At 61.0% G+C, this 20,818-nt stretch overlaps 1 protein-coding gene across 1 annotated transcript; it reads right to left on the bottom strand.

Annotated features, from left to right (window-relative positions):
• Positions 1-1,431: 1,431 nt before the first annotated feature.
• On the bottom strand, positions 1,432-11,047 carry FSCN1 (fascin actin-bundling protein 1). Its single transcript, XM_081552758.1, has 5 exons — positions 10,094-11,047; positions 3,775-3,931; positions 3,567-3,688; positions 3,143-3,310; positions 1,432-2,748 (listed from the first exon to the last, which is right to left on the bottom strand). Exons 1-5 carry the CDS (start codon positions 10,923-10,925, stop codon positions 2,546-2,548), a joined length of 1,482 nt encoding a protein of 493 aa, XP_081408884.1. The 5' UTR covers positions 10,926-11,047; the 3' UTR covers positions 1,432-2,545.
• Between the last annotated feature and the right edge of the window lie 9,771 nt (positions 11,048-20,818).

Raw genomic sequence — 20,818 nt, 5'->3', positions numbered from 1 at the left:
ACGGGAGTGTCTGCCTCCTTCCCATAGCATCCTATTGCCTCCACGGGGCCTGGAGACAACGGCCTCACTCGAGCAGATCCACTCCTCCTCGGGACCCAGCCAGGCCCTGGCCCTAACTCCTGCCCTGGTTCCTCCCACCCGACCTTTGCTTGCGCGGTTCCCTGGCCTGGCCGCTCTTCCCGTCCCAGGTACTGGGTTAGGTCCCCCTCCTCCCTAGGTGTGATCGCCTCCCCCACCAGACTTTGCACCTCGTTTGCGGAGAAGATGGGGGGCAGGGAACAGCCCCTGGAACGCGCGCGCAGCCGGTGCTCATTTTTGCAGAATGCGTGGAATTTAGAATCAGCCCCTGGGCCTGGCTCAGAGGATGCGGGCAGGGGTCCCTGGAATCGCTCCAGGACAGGTCATTCCGCCTCTGGGCAGCCCCCTCCCCGGGCACCGCGGGGAACACCTCCACCTCGCTCCACTGCCCAACTGGGGACCCCCGCCCCAGTGGTCTGTAAGAGCTTGGCTCCGGAATCCTCATCTGCTCCTTGCAAGTCAGAGACTTCTCTGGCTTCCAGCCTGGCTTGAACGGTGGTGGGGGTTGGTCGCCAGGACCCCGCTGGGAGCTCACCATCCCTTTGTGGCCGCCATCTGTCCTTGTCAATCTCGAGACTCCCGCCCCCAGGGACCACCAATCACAGCGCAGGCATCCCAGTTTCGTCATCGGCAGCCAATCAGCGCTTCCGCTGACCGCTCAGGCCCCCTCTGTCCCCGCGAGACGGACGCAGGCCCAAGTCCGTCTTCAGTCGCCGCCTGCCTGTTGGACACCAGTGGGGCACCCCATTCCACCCTCAAGGCTGCGCCTTGCTGCTCTGAGCCTCAGTCTGCCCCTCTGTAAGATGGGAAGAGGCAGGCTCTGGGTAACAAGACGGACTGCTAAGGAGGGCCCGCCCAGCGCCTGTCTCTCTGGAGGTCCCCACAGGGCTGGCCACGTGGTCTGCCAGGGACCAAGAAGGGCAGGGTGGACTCGGGACCCAGGTGACCCCTCAAGGCTGGAAACTTCCTGGGCTATCTGCCAGACAGAGAAGTAGCTCTGTCCCTCCGCAAGCTGGGCGCGGGCGTCTTCTGACCCAGGCACCCACCCTGGACCGCAAGCCTAGTCCACCCAGCTGACTCCTCTCAGGGCCAGTCCCCACCTCTGTGCCAGCCTGCGGTCTGGGGGTGTGGATGGACGCACAGGAGGCCTCTTCAGTATGGAAAGGGGGCGACCCAGGCCTCCACGCTGTAATCAAGGCACACCTGCCCAGGTGTGCTGGTTTGTGTGGGCTTGACTTCTAACCCCTAAAAGTGCAAGAGTTGGGTTCCGGGGCCCACCCCTCCCGACTGCCTTCATCCCAGCGCACGCACGCACGCACGCACGCGCGCACACACGCACACACACACACAGCCTCAGGGCTGCAGACTTGCGTTATTTTATTTTGCTCTTTCCAGTCTGAAGCTACTATCATGGGCATTTAGAGTTATACAAATGACACTTACAAAAAATAAAAGACCAAGACACCCAGAGTGAGATGCATGGTGGACACTAACCGGAAGGGGGGGAGCCGGCAGGGGTGGGGCTGGGAGCCAGGGGCGGGGGGGGGCGGGGCTTCCAGGGGGCTCCCGGCTGAGGGCCACGCCCAGCTTCGTTCCGCCGGTCAGAGGGGGAGCACCGAGCCCAGGGGCCCTGGCTGAGGCGGTGAGGGGCCCAGCACCACCAGGTGCGACCCAGGCCTGGGGCGGGCACTCGGGAGGGCGGGGCGGGAGAAAGCCCCTGGGAAGGTGGGCGAGTTTGGATTTCGGGAGGCGCCCGGCCTGCCCCACCACTAGTGGGAGGAGAGGGCGGTAAGGCCCGGAGAGGCCGTCTCAAGACCCCCTGAAGACCACTCATGGCTACAACCAGGCTTGCCTGGGGCTCCTCCAGCAATAACATTTCATTAAAAAAAAAAAATACTGATTTGGTCATTTTCTGCTTCCAGTCAGGCCAGAGGAAAAGCAAAGACAGACGGGCAGGGTCCCCAGGCCACAGCAGGGTGTGCAGGGGTAGGAGCCAGGCCCCACCTGTCCTGACGCAAGGGGGGCCACCGACAGGCCTGAGGCAAGAGCGTGGCTCCTGGGGGCGGGGTGGGAGGAGGCTCAGGAGGGGACAGGAGATTCCAGTTACGCACCCCACCATTCCGGGGGGCGGGGGCTCGGGAGGGCCTCCCAGCACGCCTGCTCCTCCTCGGCCTCTTTGGGGAAATAAGGCTCAGAGTCGTCTGAGGTCAGGAGAGAGAAGTTCCAGCCCCGCCCAGGGCGCGGAGGAGAGGGCAGAGGGCCGGGACAGCCCTCCGAGGGCCGGCTCAGAGCACCCACCTGCCCGGGGCGGGGGGGGGCCGGGGGGACGACCGGTGAGGGCACCATTTCCTCTGGGTTTCCAGTTTGAAAGGCAAGGGGCTCGCCACCCGCAGCGGAGCCCCCCTGGAGAAGAGAGTTAGCGGGGGGCGGGGGGGTCTGGGCAGGGAGGGGGCGGCGGGCGCGGGGCCTAGTACTCCCACAGCGTGGTGGGGTCAATGGTGTCGGCGCAGGCCTTCAGGACCCCCGCATGGTCCCCCTTCAGGTAGTGCCCGCCCGCCTTGATGGCCACCTTGTTGTAGTCGCAGAACTCCAGGAAGAAGTCCACGGGGGCGTCGCTGCTGCTGGTCACAGACCAGTCACTGCCCACCATCCAGTACTTGCCCGTGGAGTCTGGAAGGGAGTCGGGGGGACCTGTCAGGCCCCGCCCTCCAATCACGGCTCCCAGAGTGGGGCTGGGGTCTGTTCTGTCCACCCGCCTGGATGCATGGAGCCCCTCCCGGCCGCCTCCCACCCACAGCTCAAGTGTGTGACGGCGCCCCTGCCGACCCTTCCGAGAATCCTGTCTCGCTCCCTAGCTCTGTCTGCTGTGCTCTCCCTCCTGTAACCACGAGAGTGGAAGGAAGGGGCTCCCCCCAGCTTGAGCTCCTGGTGGCCACGTGGGGCCTGGAACGGCCCAAGCCATGTCAGAGCGTCAAGTGGGGCGCGGAGGTGCCCCCTGTGCCCAACACTGGCCCCTCCCCCGGACCCGGGGGCCCCGCCCAGCCCTGCCCACAGGGGAACCTGCCTTTGATGTTGTAGGCGCCATCTCGGAACTCCAGCTGGAAGACATCATAGTTGGAGCGGTTGGCGTCCAGAGTGCCTGTGACCTTGCGGCAGCCGATGAAGCCGTGCTCCCCGCGGAACACGATGATGGGCCGGTTGATCAGCTTCATGAGGAAGAGCTCTGAGTCCCCTGTCCCAGGAGGTGGGAAAGGCAGTGAGCCTCGCGGGGGTCGGGGCGGGGGGTGCGATGCCCAGGGTGTGGTTCAGAGAGGGACAGCAGAAGCCTGAGGTCACACAGCAGGCCAGCCCTGGGGGAGGCGGGATGGGGGCAGTCTGGGAGGATGCCCGGCACAGGGTGGGCTTCGGGTGGGGTTGGTAAGTGACCATGGCATAGTGAGACCCCGCCCCCAGGGAACTGGGGCTTGAGGTATGCCCAAGGTGGCTACCTGCCGTCTCCACGGAGGCCGCCAGCTGGCCGTTCTTCTTGGCCGTCACGAACTTGCCATTGCACGCACGCAGAACAATCCTCCGATCACGCCACTCGATGTCAAAGTAGCATCTGGCGTCCCTGGGGCAGGGTGGAGGGACGGGGTCAGGAGAGGTGGCCCCGCCAGGAAGGGCCGGTCTGGGCGAGCGCGCGCAGCGGGCACTCACTTGGTGGAGGCGGTGGACTGCACGCCCCCGGTGGTCGTCAGCGTCCAGTACTTGCCCGAGTGCGTGCGGAAGGCGCATTTTTTGGTGTCGCGGTCGATCTCCAGTTGGAAGGTCTCTTGGTCGGTCTCTTCGTCCTGATTGGCTGACAGGTCCATACCTGCGGGGAGAGCCTCCAGCTAGGACCAGGGACCCCCACACCCTCCAGTTCTGGCTGACCCTCAGCCCTGCCCTCACACCAGTACAGTGGGGGGCGGGGGGGCTACTGAGAACCCACCGCATAGCTCAGACCCCTCAGCCTCCACCTCAGAGGGAGAACCCAGGACCCTGGGCAGGACCAGTCAAGGACCAAAGCCGGCCAGGTCCGCTTACACATCCCTCTCTCTGATCACAGACGAAAAACTCTGCAACAAACCAGATGCAAGAAGATACTGTAGAGCCGACCGGGAGAATCTGAATGTGGCCTGGGGTTAGAGGGGAAGGGTTAATTACTGCGAATCATGTTGTCAGTATGTAAGAGAATGCCTTGCTGTTTCTAGAGACACAGGCAAAAAAGAAATGCCCAGATGTTAGGGATCTGCAGGAAGTACCACCAAAAACAATGAATGGAGGCCCAGGGAGCTGGTATGGCAGAATATGGCAGCAGGGGGATTGCTATGCGGTGGTTCATTGTTCCCTCCTGCTTCTGTGTACGTGTAAAAGTTCAAAGAGCAATTGCACACGTTCCTTTCAGGAAATCTAAAAAACTCCTCTAAAAGCAAAGTCACACACACACCCCCATGCCCACCGCACCCCCGGAGAGCCTCTGTGAACGCTGGGCGACCACAGCCTCCGAACCATTTCCCCTGCATTCACACACCCGTTTTCTTGACCTTAAAGTGCATGCAGGTGGCAGATTGCGATTTGCACATGACCTGCCTAACACCTTCACACGTGTCCACATCCTGAAATCGTCTGCAAAGGGGGTGGCTTCGGGGTTTTGTTCCCACAAGCTGCAGCCCCATCGCTTTTGCACACCCGTGTGGACTCCTCCAGCTAAAACCTGAAATACGACCTTTGGTCACAACCACAAGTTAACGTCCCCAAGCACCGTGGGTCTAACAGCCTCAGTATCGGGTGAGGTGGGCCTCAAGGCCTTTATGAAGCTGGGGCCGGTGGCAGGTGCCCCTTCAGATGAGATGAGGCTGGTGGGTGGCAAAGCCTGGGGGCTGGGTGCCCTGCCCCCCACCCAGGACCTCTTCTTGGTTCTCTAGGCACCACCCAGAGGGCCTGACATGTGTCAGCCCTGCGCCCACCACGTGTCCCACATCAGCGCCACCCTGCCTCACAAGAGAGAGGGGGACAGAGAAATAGTGCCCCTGCCCAAGGTCACCCAGAGAGAAAGCTGGGGGTCCTGGGCTCTCAGGAGGAGAAGGGGGCAAACTCAGGCCTCCTGCCAAGCCCTGTCCCCCAACCCTCCCTCTCCTCTCTGGACTGGTGGCCACAGCCTCCACGGCTCACCCTGAACAGACCCTCACCACACCTGGGCTCGACCCCCCAGCTCCCCGGGATCCCCTGAGCCCCAGTGTCAGGGATCAGCTGTCTACCCGCCATCCACCACAACACCCCTGCAGAGCAGCAAAGGCTGGGCCTGCTAGCATTCCCAGTCCCCAAGAGGTGGGCCGTCCTGGGGCCACACCCAGCACGCGGGGCTGGGATCCCTCCTGGCTCAGACCTGGGGTCCCTCCTGGCTCAGACCCGTCCAGCCAGCCTGCCCCACCCCACCTGCCACGCCACGGGGCACCACACGCCCCACGCATGAGAGGCCGGCTGATACCAAGGAAAGAACAGGGGAGAAGCCCCACCAGGCACACCTCAACAGCAGAAAAGGCAAGGGGGTGCTCCCCAGGGAGAAGGGCAGGGGGCAGGGGAAGGCCGTGAATGGCAGTCAGCCCTCCCACGCTTGCCAGCCTACCTGCTGGTACACGGCCCTGCAGGGACACAGGGTGGGCACCAGGCTAGGGCCAGACACGCCCAGGGGGCCCTTCTCCAGACTTCAGGTCCTGAGCGCTCAGCCAGCTCTGCGCCCCTGCTCCTCCCAGCAACTCCCCTCCCACCACTGGGGGGAGGTGAGGGACAAAGCAAGACTCTGCAGCAGTGGGTCCCTGCCCGGGGCCACACGACCACCGCCGTTTGCTCAGCCACTCAGACCCCGTCCAGCCTGGCTGCATCCAGTCCTGGAACTGGTGTGATCAACAGGCCTAGGCCAGCGAGCAAGGTACTCAAAGCGGGGGCCAGGCGCCTTGCGTGAGCACCACACCCCCCAGCCTCAGTTTCCCTCTCTGTCAGTTGGGCTTGGTGTCTCTCCGTTCTGCCAGGAGATTGAAAGCATGGAGGGGCCCGATGCCAAGTAGACACGGGGTCTTCTGCTCCCAACAGGAGGGGATAGGGGGAGTGTCCACTCCATACAGGGGGACCCCTCCTGGCTCCAAGGCCCTGCCCCGACGGGAAAGGCCCCACTTGGCCTTGGGAGTCTCTAATTAGAGCTGAGTTACTATGGGAACAGGGTTTTCTTTGGGATTTTTCTTTTCATCAACAGCAGCACAGAAAGCCTGAGTCACAGGCCCATTGGAGCCCCGGGAAGTAAGGAGAGGGATGCAGAGGCTCACCAGGGCCCACGGGCACATCCCCCACCCCGGAGACGCCAGGCCCCGCCCCCCACCCATCATGGCTTTCCCAGTCTCTAGCCCCGGGGCCATCCTGCACAGCCCTGCCTGCAGCACACTCCATGGTCTCATCCCCCCTCAGCCTTAGCAGTCCCCAAATCCCCTAGCTGGTTGAAAATCAGGCGCTCTCCACTACCCCCATTCAGTTTAAGGGAGGGAACCCAGAAACTTCTGTGGCCTCACCTCCTTGCTGTCAACTCTTGCCACTACCTGACCACCTGAAATCCCTACTCCATTCTTATATGAGCTGTTCTCTGGGGCCAACATGACCTGCCTTATCAAGAGAACTTGTACACACCCTGCAAAGTCCGGCTCATCCAGCCCTTCCTCAGCCAGCCAGCCTTACCTTCTAGCGGCTGGGGCTGGGCACTTCCTGAGCACGGAGTCCCCAGGGCACAGCTGGCCAGAGACAAAGGGGCTATGAGATCAGGTGGGAACTGTGGTGAGGCTCTGCCCAGGGTCTGGCTGGAGCCCAGGGCAGTGTGTGTAGGTGTTAGTTGCTCAATCATGTCCAACTCTTTGCAACCCCCCATGGACTGTAGCCCACCAGGCTCCTCTGTCCATGGGATTCTTTAGGCAAGAATACCGGAGTGGGGAGCTATGCCCTTCTCCAGGGGATCTTCCTGACACAGGGATCAAACCCAGGTCTTCTGCACTACAGGCGGATATCTTACCATCTGAGCCGCCAGAGAAGCGGAGCCCAGAGCAGGGAGGTGCCAAAGGAGCATGAATACAGCTCATTTGGCGACCCCACTTCCCAGGACCTGGGGTGGACATGTGGCATCTGCCTTGTCACAGCAGCTCTCAGGACCCCCACGCCCTGGTGGCTGACCCTGCCTCTAACGGTGGCTGCGATGACCTCCTCCCAGAAATACGGTCTGGCCAAAAAGAACATGCCCAGGTGGAGCCCTTGACAGATGGGGAGACTGAGGCCGGAGAGCAGTTTGCAGCTTCAGCAGGAAGCACCCCACCCGCACCGGGCCCTAGCTGCTGGGATGACTCACATCCCCCGCTAGCAAAACCCAGGAGGCTCCTCCTTCCTGGCCGGCGTTTCCCAACATGTGTCTGGAGGAGCCGCCCCAACATGTGTCTGGAGGAGCCGCCCCCGCCTCCCTGCCACGCAGGCCTGTCCAAAATGGCCTCTGCAGGCACGCCCCCCAACCCCGCGAGGCCCCGGGCCCCCGTCACCCTCCATCCCGCCAGGGAGACCCGACGTCAGAACGGACCCCAAAACCTGAGGCCAAGGCAGCCCCAATCTTGACCCCCAAAGCTCCCTCCTCTTTAAACACACAGATGAGCCCGCAGCTCCCCTGCTGCTGCAATTTCCGCGGCTCCTCCTGCCCCATCGGCCTGAATCACAGCATGACACCCACGGTGAGCCTCACTCAAAGCAGAGGGTGTCTGTCCAGGCTCACTGCCCGGTACCAGCCAAAAATACCCCAGGCCCTCTCTGCCCCTTCCTGACCCCGGGGGGCTCCTGCCACATCTTTCCCAGGGAAGGGGCAGGACGCAGCTGGCAAGCACGGAGCATCCTTCATTGATGAGCACCCACTCCGGGTCCTGCAGCCCTGGTGGCTGATCCAGTCCCGTGGACCAACCTCACAAGCTGCTTCTTGGCCAGCACTGGGCTTTCTGCTCCTCTCTGCCTCGGGGCCTTTGCACAAGCTGTGCTCTGTAACCGCAACACTGTCCCCCACACCTGATACATCCCACCTTCTGTTCATCCTCAGGTCAGGTCAAATGTTCTCCCCAGAAAAGGACCCATCTAACCTGGGGCCCTCATGGACCTCCTGGAGTCCCAGACACCTCTGTTGCCCAAGATGTGGCTCACGTCCCAATGAGGACACAGCACCCAGCAGGGAAGGCTCCAGGACATGCCCAGTTACTCACCACTCAGGCCTCAGCATGCCTCACTCGCTAGGGGTTCAGCGTTTGCGGAGTACATGGAGTCCTGCCCCTCCGAGTGCTGTGTGAGACGGGATAGGGGAGGCCCTGTGGTCCCCAGAGGCTGGGAGGAGGCATCAGGGGGTCCAGATTAGTGCCCTTTCTGGACCCAAACCCAGTTCTACCTGCTGCATACTTGCTGTGTGACCTTGGGCACAGAGCTTCTCCTCTCTGGGCCTAAACCCGCCTATCTGCAGGATGGAAGAAGCTTGGCCCACTTCAGTCTGCAGCCTGCAACCTCGGGTGGGAGCCGCCATGGGGCTGCAACCTTCTGGGCAGAGTGCAGTCAGGAGGGTGGTCATCAGAAGGAAGGGGGCCCATTGCTTGGGGTTCCCACCCAGCTATCTCCAGAGGCCCGGGTCCAACTTCCTGCCTGGGGGGAGCAAGACATCTAGAGATTCCCCCCGAGGGAAGGAACAGACTGACTTTTTGACCAAAGGAGGGGCCAGGGCGCCAGAAGGAAGAGAAGCCGCCTGGGGGAGAATCTGAGACGGGAAAGTGGGGGCTCATTCTGGCGCGCAGGCCGGTAGGAAATGGCCAGGCCAGCGGGGGTCCCCGGGAAAGGACGCGTCGAGTTGCAGCCAGCTGTTCCAGGCTGGAGTCTTAGGGGGTGGGTTTACTCGAGGTGGGAGGGGGCTTTCCGAAGGTGCCTGGCTGGGGTCTCCCGGCTCACGCTGAGACCGCTCTCCGGGCACCAGCGAAGGAGAGCGCACCGGCCAGGAGCCGCAGGGCGGGGTGCCTGGCGGGCCGCCATCCCCGCCACGCCGTCCTGGACCTGGGCTCGAGCAGGGAGGCCGCCTCCTGGGGCGGCTTCGAACGGAGCACCCGGCCTGGGGGTGGGGAATGCGGCGCGGGGGGTTCCCAGCAGGGGGGGACCCGCAGAAAGCCGACTCCCTCCCCGCCCAGCCTCATCTGGTTTTCTCATCCGCAGAGACCGAGCAGGACAAAGGGGGCGAGGGAGGGCCCTGTCGAGGAGCCCGCCCCCTGCTCACAAAGGCCGCGGCCTCGAGCGCGGGGCGGACGCGGGAGGAGGGGCTGGGGGGAAGGGCAGACACTCGGGGCGCCCCCCTCCAGCAGAGGCCAACCCCTCCCAGCAGACGGGGTGGAGAGAGGCCCAGACTCAGGGGAGGTGGACACGCACCCTGCCGAGACCAAAGGCACCCGCCCCCCATCCCGCCCGCGAAAGGCGGCCCTTAGGAAGCGCGGGCGCGCCCTGCGCCGGTGGCGACCCCTCGCTCCGCCCTGGAACTGAAGACCCGCTAACGGGGGGAAGGGCACGAGGCACCAGGCGAGGGGCATCCCCTCCCCAAGGGCTGGGCCCACGGAGCCCAGAGATCCGCACGAGTCGGGAAGACCCAGATTGGGCAGGGGGTGCGAGGCTGGGACCCGAGGCGGGGCCTAAGCGCGGCCTAGGGAGCCCCAACCCCAAGGCGGAGTGGGGGCCGCGCCACGGCCCCCAAGGATGGGCAAAGCCCCACCCCTCGCCCCTTCCTCGGGGTCGGAGCGCACGCCCCGCGGCCGGGTGGGGTGGCCTGCGCGCCCAGCGGGGGCGCACCGGGCGTCGCTCGAGATTGCCGCGGGCGAGGAAGGGCGGGGGGCCGTGGGGACGGGGGTGGGGTGGGGTGCGCTTTGTGCAAGGCCCGGAAGAGGCGAGGGACGGCGTCCCCACTCACCCTGGCGCGTGGACACGTTCCTCTCGTTGGCCGCCTGCAGCACGACCTGGGCGCAGCTCTGCTCCAGGGCGAAGAGCTCGTCCTTGCCCACCTTGGTGGCCTTGCCCGCCTTGAGCGTGCCGCTGGGCCCCGACGGCGCCAGGTAGCGGCCCTCGCAGTCGCGGAAGGCCACCTTGCCGGAGCGGAACTCCAACGTGTAGCCGGTGGCGGGCTCAGGGTGCGCCACCAGGCGCCCGTCGTGGCGCAGGAAGCGGTGGTCGGCCGTCTGCAAGCTGTAGCGCTGGTCCTGGAAGGCCAGCGTGATGAGCGAGTCGACGCCCCAGGGCACGTCGCGGTCCACCGAGATCTCGTCGGCCGGCCGCGCGCCCAGGTGCGCGTAGCGCTTGCGGGCCAGGCTGTAGATGTTGACCTGCGGGTGCATAGCGATGTGCACGCTCCACTTCTCGGTCGGCGACACGGTCTGAGCGAAGCACGACAGGCGGTCCTCGGTGCCGCCGAAGTAGCGCCGGTGCGCCTCGGACTGCAGCGACCAGCGGCCGTCGTCGTGCGCCACGATGAGAAAGCGGCAGTCGGCGCTGGGCGCCTCGTGCTCGCAGGTCACGTTGCCGTCCTTGTCGGCCGCCAGGTAGCGGCCCAGGTGGCTGCGGAGGCACACGGCGGCGCTGCCCGCCTCGTCGGGCGGCTGCTCCAGCGTCCAGATCTGCTTCTTCTTCAGGCTGCTGGCCGAGGCGTTCACCTTGAACCCGAACGTCTCGGCCGTCAGGTACTTGTTGCTGCAGTTGATGAGCCCGAACTGGATCTGCAGGGCCTCGGCCGTGCCGTTGGCGGTCATGGTGGCAGCTGGCGGCGGGCCGGCGCGGCCCGGGCGGTCGGTGGCGGGTCCCGGCGGCTGCGCCCTGCTCCTTTGTTCGGCGGCGACCGCAGCCCTGCGCACACCCTTAGCAGCAGCTTTACAAAGCCGGCTCGCGGCGCCCGAGCCCCTTTATAGGCAGGGTGACGTCAGCGCCACCAGGCCCCGCCCCCGCCCCGCCCCGCCCCGGGGCTCGCCGAGCTGGGGGCGCGCGGGCCGAGCCAGCGAGCCGAGTGGCGCCGGGCGCCCGGAGGGGCGCGGGCGGAGGCTGCGCTCGCAGCGGCCCCTCCTTCTGCACCGCCGGCCTCTGCAGTCTCCCCCACTTGGGGCCACCGCCCCCTTACCCCCAATACCAAAGCCCCACCCTCGCGGCGCCGCAGCCTGAGGGCTCGCTCAGAGCAGGAGACCCCTCGGAGGCCTCCCCGCCAACCCCAAGCCCAGTCGGCAGGAAGGCCCGAGTCAGATTTGAGGCTGTGGATTAGAGACCTCGGAAACCACGGAGCTCATCAGTACTAGCGGAGCGCTCCGGAGGCTCCTAGAGGAGGTGGACTTAGCGCAGAGCCTTGAAGGAGCAGAGGGGACCTTTCAAGTGCCTGTGGGCGGAAGGGTGGGCGCCGGCCAGCAGTTGGAAAGGGGTCTGCCGACCCCAACTCACCCAACCCAGGCTGTGCAGCCTCCAAAGCGGGGTCTGTGGTTCCCCGAAGCGTCCCCTGCAGAACACTGCTTGGAAAGGCACCCTCCCTCCCCGGGGGTCCAGGCACCCAGTCCCACTGGCCCAAATCGGTCTCCGGGGTAGTGATGGCGTTCCCATCCCTAGGCTGCAGAGGTCACAGGTTCTGGTGAGGTTCACAGGCATAGAACGAGTTGCTGTTCAATCACTCGGTCGTGTCCAAGTCTTTGAGACCCCATAGGCTGCAGCGCGCCAGACATCCCTGTTCTTCGCTATAGAGTGAGTAGTGAGCCCTTTTCTGGAGCAGGTAAGAGATGTGCTAGGACTCAGGAAGCACAGCCCTAAGGGGGGCAACCCGGGTCTCCAGCTCCAGGGGCCAGCACACCTCCCACTCTGTACCCACCCCCAGGTCCCACTGCACTGGACTCTGAGCCTGGTACCCAGGAGGGGTTATTTCTTACAGATGCCCATCCCCACCCCCACCCAGTAGAGGAGCACTTCCCTTTTCTGAGCATCTCCAAAGGCCAAGAGTTTTGCTGGGACATTCCCCACATGCCAGGCAAGCCCCTGGAATGCCAGCGTGACCACAAGCTGCCCACAAGGTCTCAAGGCTAAAGGCAGAGGCCACTGAACTAGCTCCCGGCTGGTTGGTCTGCACTGCTGCCTCCCCCCAGGGAGCCTCCTCCAGAGGATTTTATCTTCCAGGGTAATTCTGTGTTACCTTCCGTTATTGTAGGTCAGGTAGGTTAACTGGCAGGGCCTTGAGCCCCAGACAGCCACTGCCCATAGCACCCCCTCCCACAAAGCTCTGGTGAGCTGAAAAACCAAGTTTCTCATTTTGAGGTCATCTGATAGGTGCTTCCCAGCATTAGGGTCTTTTCCAATGAGTCAACCCTTCGCATGAAGTGGCCAAAGTATTGGAGTTTCAGCTTCAACAGGGAGGCCTGGCGTGCTGCGATTCATGGGGTCGCAAAGAGTCGGACACGACTGAGCGACTGACCTGACCTGACCTGATAGGTGCTTCCCTGCCAATGCAGGCGAACCCGAGTCTGTGGGTTCGATCCCTGGGTCGGCAAGATCCCCTGGAGGAGGAATTGGGAACCCACTCCAATATTCTTGCCTGGAGAATCCCATGGACAGGGGAGCCTGGCAGGCTACAGTCCATGAGGTCGCAAAGAGTCGGATACAACTTTAGTGACTAAACAAGGACAAATAGGCTTGAAACCCAGGGTCTCCCTGGCTGTGTGACTGTAGGCAAGTTACTTAACTTCTCTGAGCCTGTTTCGTCTTTTGTAGAAGAGATGCAGATCCCTCATCTCAGGGTGGTCTGAAGGTCCCTGAGGACTTGGAGCTCAGACCCTGTCCATGGCCATCCTCAGAACCCATTGCTGTCCCCAAGAATCTCTAGTTAGGGCCAACTCTCTGGCCATGTACCATGGCTCATAGAGAGGATGCTGAATAACTGAAAGCTGGGGGCAGCAGTCCCGTGCTGACAGCGAGGACTGGGATCTGCTGAGACACGCCTGCTGTGGGGCTGGAACTGGGGGCTCCTGCCTCTCAGGCCAGGGGTGGGAGCAGGTCTGGGCCTTCCCAGGTTATGCTTTTGATGGCTGGAAATACTGGAGAGCCCGGCTGGGTGGTAGCCCTGGCTTCTTGCACTGGGCTTCCTGCAGTCACATGGGCATCCTGGTCCTCAGTTTTTCCATCTCTAAAACGGGCATCATGATAGCATCTGCCCCAGGAGAGAACCCAAGAGGACAGGAGCCAGCACATGTGAACGGGACCTACGGCTTCCTGGGACGTGGCACTGTTTTCGAACCAGATAGGTCTTGGGCAGATGGGGACAGGTTGGTGACTCCACACACCAGGCACCTAGATGACAGTGCCTGGCATGTGGTCGGTGCTCATAAACGCCAGCTGGTCCTGGGGACACAGACGGGCCAGACTCTCTCCAGCCCGCTAAGGTCCCCAGGAATTCCCAGGAGCCTAGTCGTATAGTCAGAGCGATGGTGGAGCACAGCTTTAGGATCACTTGGCCAGGAGCACAAGCCTTGTGCCAATTTGCTGAATAACATCAGATAGACCAATGCGGAGGATGGGACGTGGAAAGGGGACCTTGGATTGCCCCATGGACAAGGGCAGGCGGGTCAAATGAACAGAATAGAGCCTGAGGCATTGGGGAATCAGGTTAGTCCTGAGACTGGGGGTGGGAGGAGCGGGGAGGGGTCAATATATGAAGAATTGAGGTTAATTTCAACAGCTGTGGAGCTAAGTGATTATTATTTAATTTTTTCTGAATAGACAATACATTCACATAGTTCAAATATCCCCAAACCTGAAAAGGCCTTTGTCCTTCACCTCCCTCCACTCCCGCCCCACTGCCTGCATAACTGCTATTAGACTGTTTTCCTCTCCTTGAACTTCAAAGACAAGCAAACCCAGAATATTTTTAAATTGGAGGATAATAGCTTTACAAAATTGTGTAAACCCACACTCCAGTGGGTTTCAAGCCTATTTGTTGTTGTTTAGTCACTCAGTCGTGTCCGACTCTTTGCAACCCCACGGACTATAGCCCGCCAGGCTCCTTGTCCATGCGATTCTCGAGGGAAGAATACTGGAGTGGGTTGCCATGCCCTTCTCCAGGGGATCTTCCCGACCCAGCATCTCCTACATTGCAGACAGACTCTTTACCACTGAGCCACCAGGGAAGCCCCTTAGATGAGGAGAAAGGAAAGCATCTCAGAGGTTTTGTTTTTTTAATTCAAGTATAGTTGATTTACAATGTTGTTGGTTCCTGTTGTACAGCAAAGAGATTCGATCATACATATATATATATATATATATATATATACGTTCTTTTTTTTAAATAGTCTTTTCCATTATGGTTTATTACGGGATTTTTTTAAATTGAAGGAGAATTGCTTTACGATGTGGTGTTACTTTCCGCTGTACAAGAACGTGAATCAGTCGTTTTTTGTTTTTTTTTTAATTATTCTTATTAGTTATTGCTGAAATGTCAATGTAGCAAGAAAATCTTAGGTCAGTTTAGCCAAAGAGCATTTTCAAAACTGCTTGTCTGCTCCGCACCCACGTTCTGCCCTCTCGCCTTCCCTGAGTTTCAGTTACAAAGGGAACCTCTGTGTCCCACGCGGCCACACGGTCCTGTCTGCAGGCTCCACCTCGGGTCCCTCTGGGGAAGGACAGGAACGCGGACGCTGTGTCCCTGGGCCCCCCGGGAACCCAGGTGCCACCTGAGCTGCCCGGAACGAGGGCATGGCCTGGGGAGGACGGACGTGCTTGGCTGGGGCCGGGCCTGAGCTGCTCCCGGGCTGGCCACCGGGCGCCCTCCTACCTGGTCTGGGGAAGGGAAACAAGGCCACCAGGAGGGGCTGCTCGGCTGCCCAGAGCCCAGGTCCCCGAGTGAGGGTTCTCTGAGCCAGAAACTCGGACTCCTCCCCATCCAACAGCCTCGGAGAATTTCTGTGCCTACCCACAACGCACAGGCGGGGACTGTCCCATCCCCCGTGCGTCCCCCCACAGAAGTCACAGGAGAAGGGACTTTCCTGGTGGCCCAGTGGTCAGGACTCGGTGATTTCACCACCGAGGGCCCGGGTTCAATCCCTAGTTGGGGAAGTAAGATCCCACAAGCCGCGACAAAACATTCCCTATGAAATGACACGCTGCCTGGGTTTTGCCTTAAACTATTGCAGACAGGGTGGTGGGTACGTGGGGATGACCTATGTGAGTCTCTCTCTTTTTATTTTTGGCCCACTAAGCCTGGTTCTGACCGGGGATCAAACCCAGGTCCTTGGCAGGGCAAGTGGAGAGTCCCAAACATTGGACCTCTAGGGAACTCCCGAGTCTCTACTTGAATAAATATTTGGACATTCCCATAATAAAAAGTTTTAGACAGGGCTTCCCTGGTGGTGCAGTGGATAAGCATCCGTCTGCCAATGCAGGGGACGCAGGTTCAATCCCTGGTCTGGGAGGATCCCGGATGCCGTGGAACAACGAAGCCCGGGAGCCGCAGCTACTGAAGTCCTCGTGTCTGCAGCCCATGCTCTGCGGCAAGGGAAGGCACCGCCAGGAGAAGCCCGCACACGGAAACAAGCAGTGGGTCCCCTCTCGCCGCCAGCTAGAGAAAGCCTGCGTGGGGCCATGAAAACCCAGCACAGCCAAAGAAACCGAAAAATTAAAGTTTTAGACACGCACGCTAAGAATAAAAATAAAATACCCCTCTCTCAGTCCCCTCTCTCCCAAAAAGTCGTGGTGGTGGTGAGGGAGATAGAGAGGGTATACTGATCGTGCCGGCAGGGAGGCCGCAGAAGGGATGCCATACTACGAATCTTATGTCCGCCTGAACATTTCCGCAGCAATAATGTACCCTGACATTCTGATCCTGGATCTTTGCCTCTGCCTTAGTCCTTGTCCTGCGTGTGCGGTTTCGTCCTGTTTGAAACTCACCCTGCCGGCCCTCTCTCTGCGTTTGTTCAGAAACGTGCTCTGTAGGCAGCGATGGAGAGCCGACAGGTAGATGTTTAGATAGGAGATGTTTCTTCTCTCGGCGCACCACCCCCTTCACCCTCAGGGCCCCCTTCTCTCTGGTGTGTGGAAGGGCCTCAGATTCCTACCAGGCTGTCATGTAGGCCTGAGGCTTCAGGCTTGGTCCTCGGGGCGAATGCCTCCCTGGACAGGCTGGGCCCTCTCACCTGGGCCAGGGCTGTGCTGTGCTGCCCGGGGGTCTCCAGCCCCTTGGGCTCTCCATGGCTGTCATCGAGGAAATCTTGCCAAGCCCCACTTCACCCGAGACCCGGCCAGAGACCTGGGCCCTGGCGCCCACTACTCCTGATGTGGACGGGGTTCCTTTCAGGGGGACCTCAGTGTTTTGGATCTAAGTAGAGGGGGCGGGTGTACGAGATTTTGATTGCACCAAAGGCCACAGAGGGGCTTCCCTGGTGGCTCAGTGGTAAAGAATCCACCTGCCAATGCAGGAGACACAGGTTCGATCCCTGAGTGGGGATGATCCCCTGGAGAAGGAAACAGCAACCCACTCCAGTATTCTTGCCTGGAGAATCCCATGGACAGAGGAACCTGGCAGGCTATAGTCCACAGGGTTTGCAAAAGAGTTGGACACGACTCAAGAACAACAACAACGAAAGGCCACAGAACTGTATGCTTTTTTTATTATAATTTTTGAATTTTTGTTTATTTATTGGCTGCGCCTCGCAGCATGTGGAATCTTAGTTCCCCAACCAGGAATCAAATCTGTGGCCCCTGGAGTGGAAGCACAGTGTCTCAGCCACTGGAGCACCAGGGAAGACCCAGAATCACGTGCTTTAAAACAGTTGATTTTATGTTATGTGATCTTTACCTCAGTTTTAAAAAATCAGTCAGTCTTAGCGGGGAACAAAGAACAAAGCGAATCGCGGAGGCGGGAGGGGTCAGATCAGGCCTCAGGCTGTCCCCTGCCCTGCACCTCCTTCCTTCCTGGGGCTCCCCCTTTCGCACCAGCTCTGCAGTTTCACACCCTCTCCCTGCCTCCCGGGATCCCCACGAGACGCTAGAAACCTCCCATCACGCCTGCCCAGGGTGTTGCCGGCTTCCGAGGCCTGGGCCCTACCCGAGGTCCTGACTGTGGTCCAGGGACCAGGGATGGAGGTCTTGGGGGTGGCACTGGGCAGATCTCAGCCCCTTGAAGCTTCAGTTCTGCGTCAGCAAAAGGCCAGGGTGTGACGTCCTGGGAGTCTCCTGCCAGCATCATTCGGGGTGGGGGGTCCCCATCCTCCCCGAGCCTCTGCCTCCCTTCTCTCTGAATCAGGTAAGCGGGGCCCAGACGTGTAAAGGGCTGAGAAGTGCCGTCCGCCTTGCAGATGGACAGATGTCCACGGCCCAGCCCGCATGCACGCCCGGCCTCGAGACCCAAGCCCGTGAATGGCGTCTTTGTTGTTCCGCCCCTGTGGCCCCTCGAGCCAGCCTGGTACAGCCTGCCTCCCTCTCGGGTGCCCTAAGTGGGAGGAAGCGATTCCGGGGTAGGACTCAGACAGCTGCCTTCCAGGGCCACAGGCTACACCCCCAGCACCGTCGGGTCAGAGCCAAGGAGGGCAGGACGAACTGTCACCCCATCACCCTGTTTGCAGGAACGACTCCACCAATCTGGGCTCAGGGCCCGCACGTTACAAGTCGGCAAACGGAGGCCTGGACTGGGCAGGACAGAGAGGCTCGGTGTCAGCTTTTAGGAGGGACATGCAGTTCTCAGGGGCCCAGGCCATGGCTCTTGTCAGATTTTTTTTTTTAATTTATTTTTAACTGAAGGATACTTGCTTTACAATAGAGTGTTGGTTTCTGCCCTATATCATGATCTTGTCGGATTTGACAAGAGATTTGTAATACCCGCTTCTTGGTCCTAAACTGTAACACATGTAAGTCAGGAACCAAACTGGGGGTGGGGTGCCCAGGGTCTGACCAACGCGGTGTGCTGTCCTGGGCAGAGGGGAATCTCAGAGTTCACCGTGAGATCCAGGAGGGCCCCCAGGAGGAAGCAGTGGCCAGGCTGGGTGAATAGGAATTCAGCAGAATGGAGACAGTTCAGCTGGAGCAAAGGTACACAGGCTGACCTCCCCATGTCTTTCTGAACACATGTCCCTGCAAAGCAATTTCTATTTCTGTCATCTGGATGATGAAGCCCCAAGGGGAAGGCCTGGACTGGCCTCAGCAGGCGGCTCAGAGGCTGCACCTGGCCCATCCGTCTGACGGTATGGCAGGTGCTGGACTGGCTCTGAGGCCCAAGTGTGCTTTGCAAAGTGAGGCTGCGGTGGAGTGTGCTTGGCAAGGGCCCGGCTAATTAAGAGGGCATTAGCATCCTGGGCAGAAGCTGTCTCCTGCCAAGACGTCCTTGCCAGGAGCAGGGCCAGTTCCCCGGCTGCGCCAGGCTTCAGCCTCCCCCCAACCTGGCCGCAGCCCCACTCCTGCTTCTGACGGCCTGTGCCCACCCTCGGGGGCTCCCCCCACTGCTCCGCCAGTGCCCATGAAACCTGGCCTCAGGCCCGTCTGCTGAGTGGCCTGCTCATCCGTCCTCCCCGAGCCTGCATGGAATCCTTGCTATGCCGCGTCGGTAAGTCGGGGGCCATCACGCTCACCTCTCCTCCCCCTCCCAGTGGGCTCTGAGCACGATGCTGATTGACTTTTTTTTTTTTTTTCCAGATAAGCTGGGTCTTTGTTGCTGTGCGGGCTTTTCTCTACTTGCAGCGAGTGGGGACGTCTCATTGTGATGTGTGGGCTTCTCATTGCGGTAGCTTCCCTTGCAGAGCACAGGATCTAGACCGCATAGGTTCAATAGCTGTGGCCCGTGGGCTTAGTTGCTCCCCGGCACGCGGGATCTTCCGAGACCGGGAATGGAACCTGTGTCTCCTGCATTGGCAGACGGACTCTTATCCACTGAGTCACCAAGGAAGCACCTCTGATTGCTTTCTGCTGCTCGGGGAAGAAAGAGCAACAAGCACCTCCACGGGGACAGCAGCCTCGATCCCCACTCCCGTTGCCCCCAGCCCCTCCAGCTGGGCGGCCCGGCGGCTTCCTCCAAGGTGAAGCTGGCCATCTCCCTGCTCCCAGTGCTCAGAGCCCTCTGGGAGGCCGACCTCTCTGTTCAAGTCTCCTGCATCCCTCCCCTCCTGTCTCTCTTTTCCACCTGCCAAGCCCCCTGTTTATGCGAAAGACCCATCTCAAACGTCCCCCACCTCCTCTGGGGAGGCTCCTGGCTCTTTCCTTGAGCGCCCAAGGGTAGAGAGGAACTCTGACGCTGTTCACACAGGTCCAGGCATCCCAGGGGTCAGGGCAGGCATCTTTGGCAGCGATGGAAGTGTTCTGGAATCTGCTCTGTCTGATAACGGAGCCTGAGGCTCTGGTCACCGAGGAACCTTGCTTGTTGCTTCACTGTGCTTCGCCTAAATATCAAAAATGCAGGTCCGAGTTCTTCCGGGGCAGCCCTCCTGGGAGGCCAGAACAGAGTTTGGGGCTTGGAGTGATGTCCCAGGGGTCAGCAGACGAGGCGGCAGGCGTCCAGGGCCTCGGCCAGTTGTCGATGTGACTTGGCTCTTCCGCCCTCTTCCCCCGGTGGTGGGCAGGGCTGTGTCTGCCCCCCGTGCCCTCCCCAGTGCCACAGCTGCAGTGCCCCCGTCAGGCCCTGCACACACCCCTGACAAATGCACCCCTGAGGCCCACCCAGCTGCCAGGCAGCCCCGGGCAACACGGAGGGACACAGAGGCATGAGGAGCTGGAGGCCTAGACCACAGACTGGACTCTCGCTCACTCTCCCTGCGGCCCAGGCCTTTCTCGGCCCAGTGCCCCCTGGCCCGCGGACCCTCCCAGACTCCAGACCCCGACGGTTCCGTAAGTGGGCGCCTGGCCCCTGGCCATCCCACTGCTTCCCAGAAAGAGCCAGAGTGGTGTCTACATGGCCTTTCAGGGCATCTGAGGAATTCTGAACCCTCCTACGGGGAGGGGGGAGTCTTCCACTACCTGCCCGGCTCAGGGGTCCCAACAGCCCCTCTCTGCCCGACCCAGTGCCTGTCCAGGACCCTTTACAAGAGTCTGGGGCATTGGTGGGGGTCCTGGGATGGAGCCAAGGGCAGTCCTGGGGCCTGAGCGAGCAGCACACCTGCAGGGCAGTTTTCGGGAAGGGCAGGGCAGGGGCGGGGAGTTCAGCAGGGATGCGGCCTGAGGCTCCCCCTCACGAGTGCCTGGGTGTCTGACTTCTGCAGGCGCTGCCCTCCACGAAGCCCACCGGCTCTCCTTAACTGGGGTCTTCTCCCAGGGCCTCCGTGTACAGCTGCTCAAAGACTGAGGTGGGGGGACAGCTAGCTCAAGCCCCTCTAGACAAGCCCTGCACGCAAGCGACAGGGCTGTGTCAGCCTGAAGGAAAAGAGGTTTGTCTCCTTGCCAATGGTCATAGCCCCTGGTCAGGGTACGTTTTATCCCTCTAGAGGAGCAACTCCTTCTAATTCACACAAGGCTCTGTGCAGGCCCAGTTTTCCCTAGGCCCTTCCAGGACCCTTTAGGACACACCCCTTTTTGGTCATGAAATCGTCAAGGCGAAAAAAACAGAAGAAGAAGAAGGAGAAAAGAAAACTGGGAATTTCCCAGTGGTCTAGTGGTTAGGATTCCGGGCTTTCACTACTGTGGCCCGGGTTGAATTGCTGGTTGGAGAACT

This window comes from Giraffa tippelskirchi, chromosome 13 (genome assembly GCF_054371585.1).
Source record: "Giraffa tippelskirchi isolate mGirTip1 chromosome 13, T2T-mGirTip1v1.2.pri, whole genome shotgun sequence".
NCBI lineage: Eukaryota > Metazoa > Chordata > Mammalia > Artiodactyla > Giraffidae > Giraffa > Giraffa tippelskirchi.
This window is presented reverse-complemented; position numbering and strand designations above follow the sequence as displayed.

Bases quoted from the DNA above. Each gene is read 5' to 3' on its own strand.
- FSCN1 (XM_081552758.1), bottom strand. From the start codon at position 10,925: ATGACCGCCAACGGCACGGCCGAGGCCCTGCAGATCCAGTTCGGGCTC. The intron at 3,311-3,566 runs GTAGCCACCTTG...CTCCTGGGACAG, and splicing joins GGCCTCCGTGGAGACGGCAG to GGGACTCAGAGCTCTTCCTC. The intron at 2,749-3,142 runs GCAGGTTCCCCT...ACTCCCTTCCAG, and splicing joins TGGCGCCTACAACATCAAAG to ACTCCACGGGCAAGTACTGG.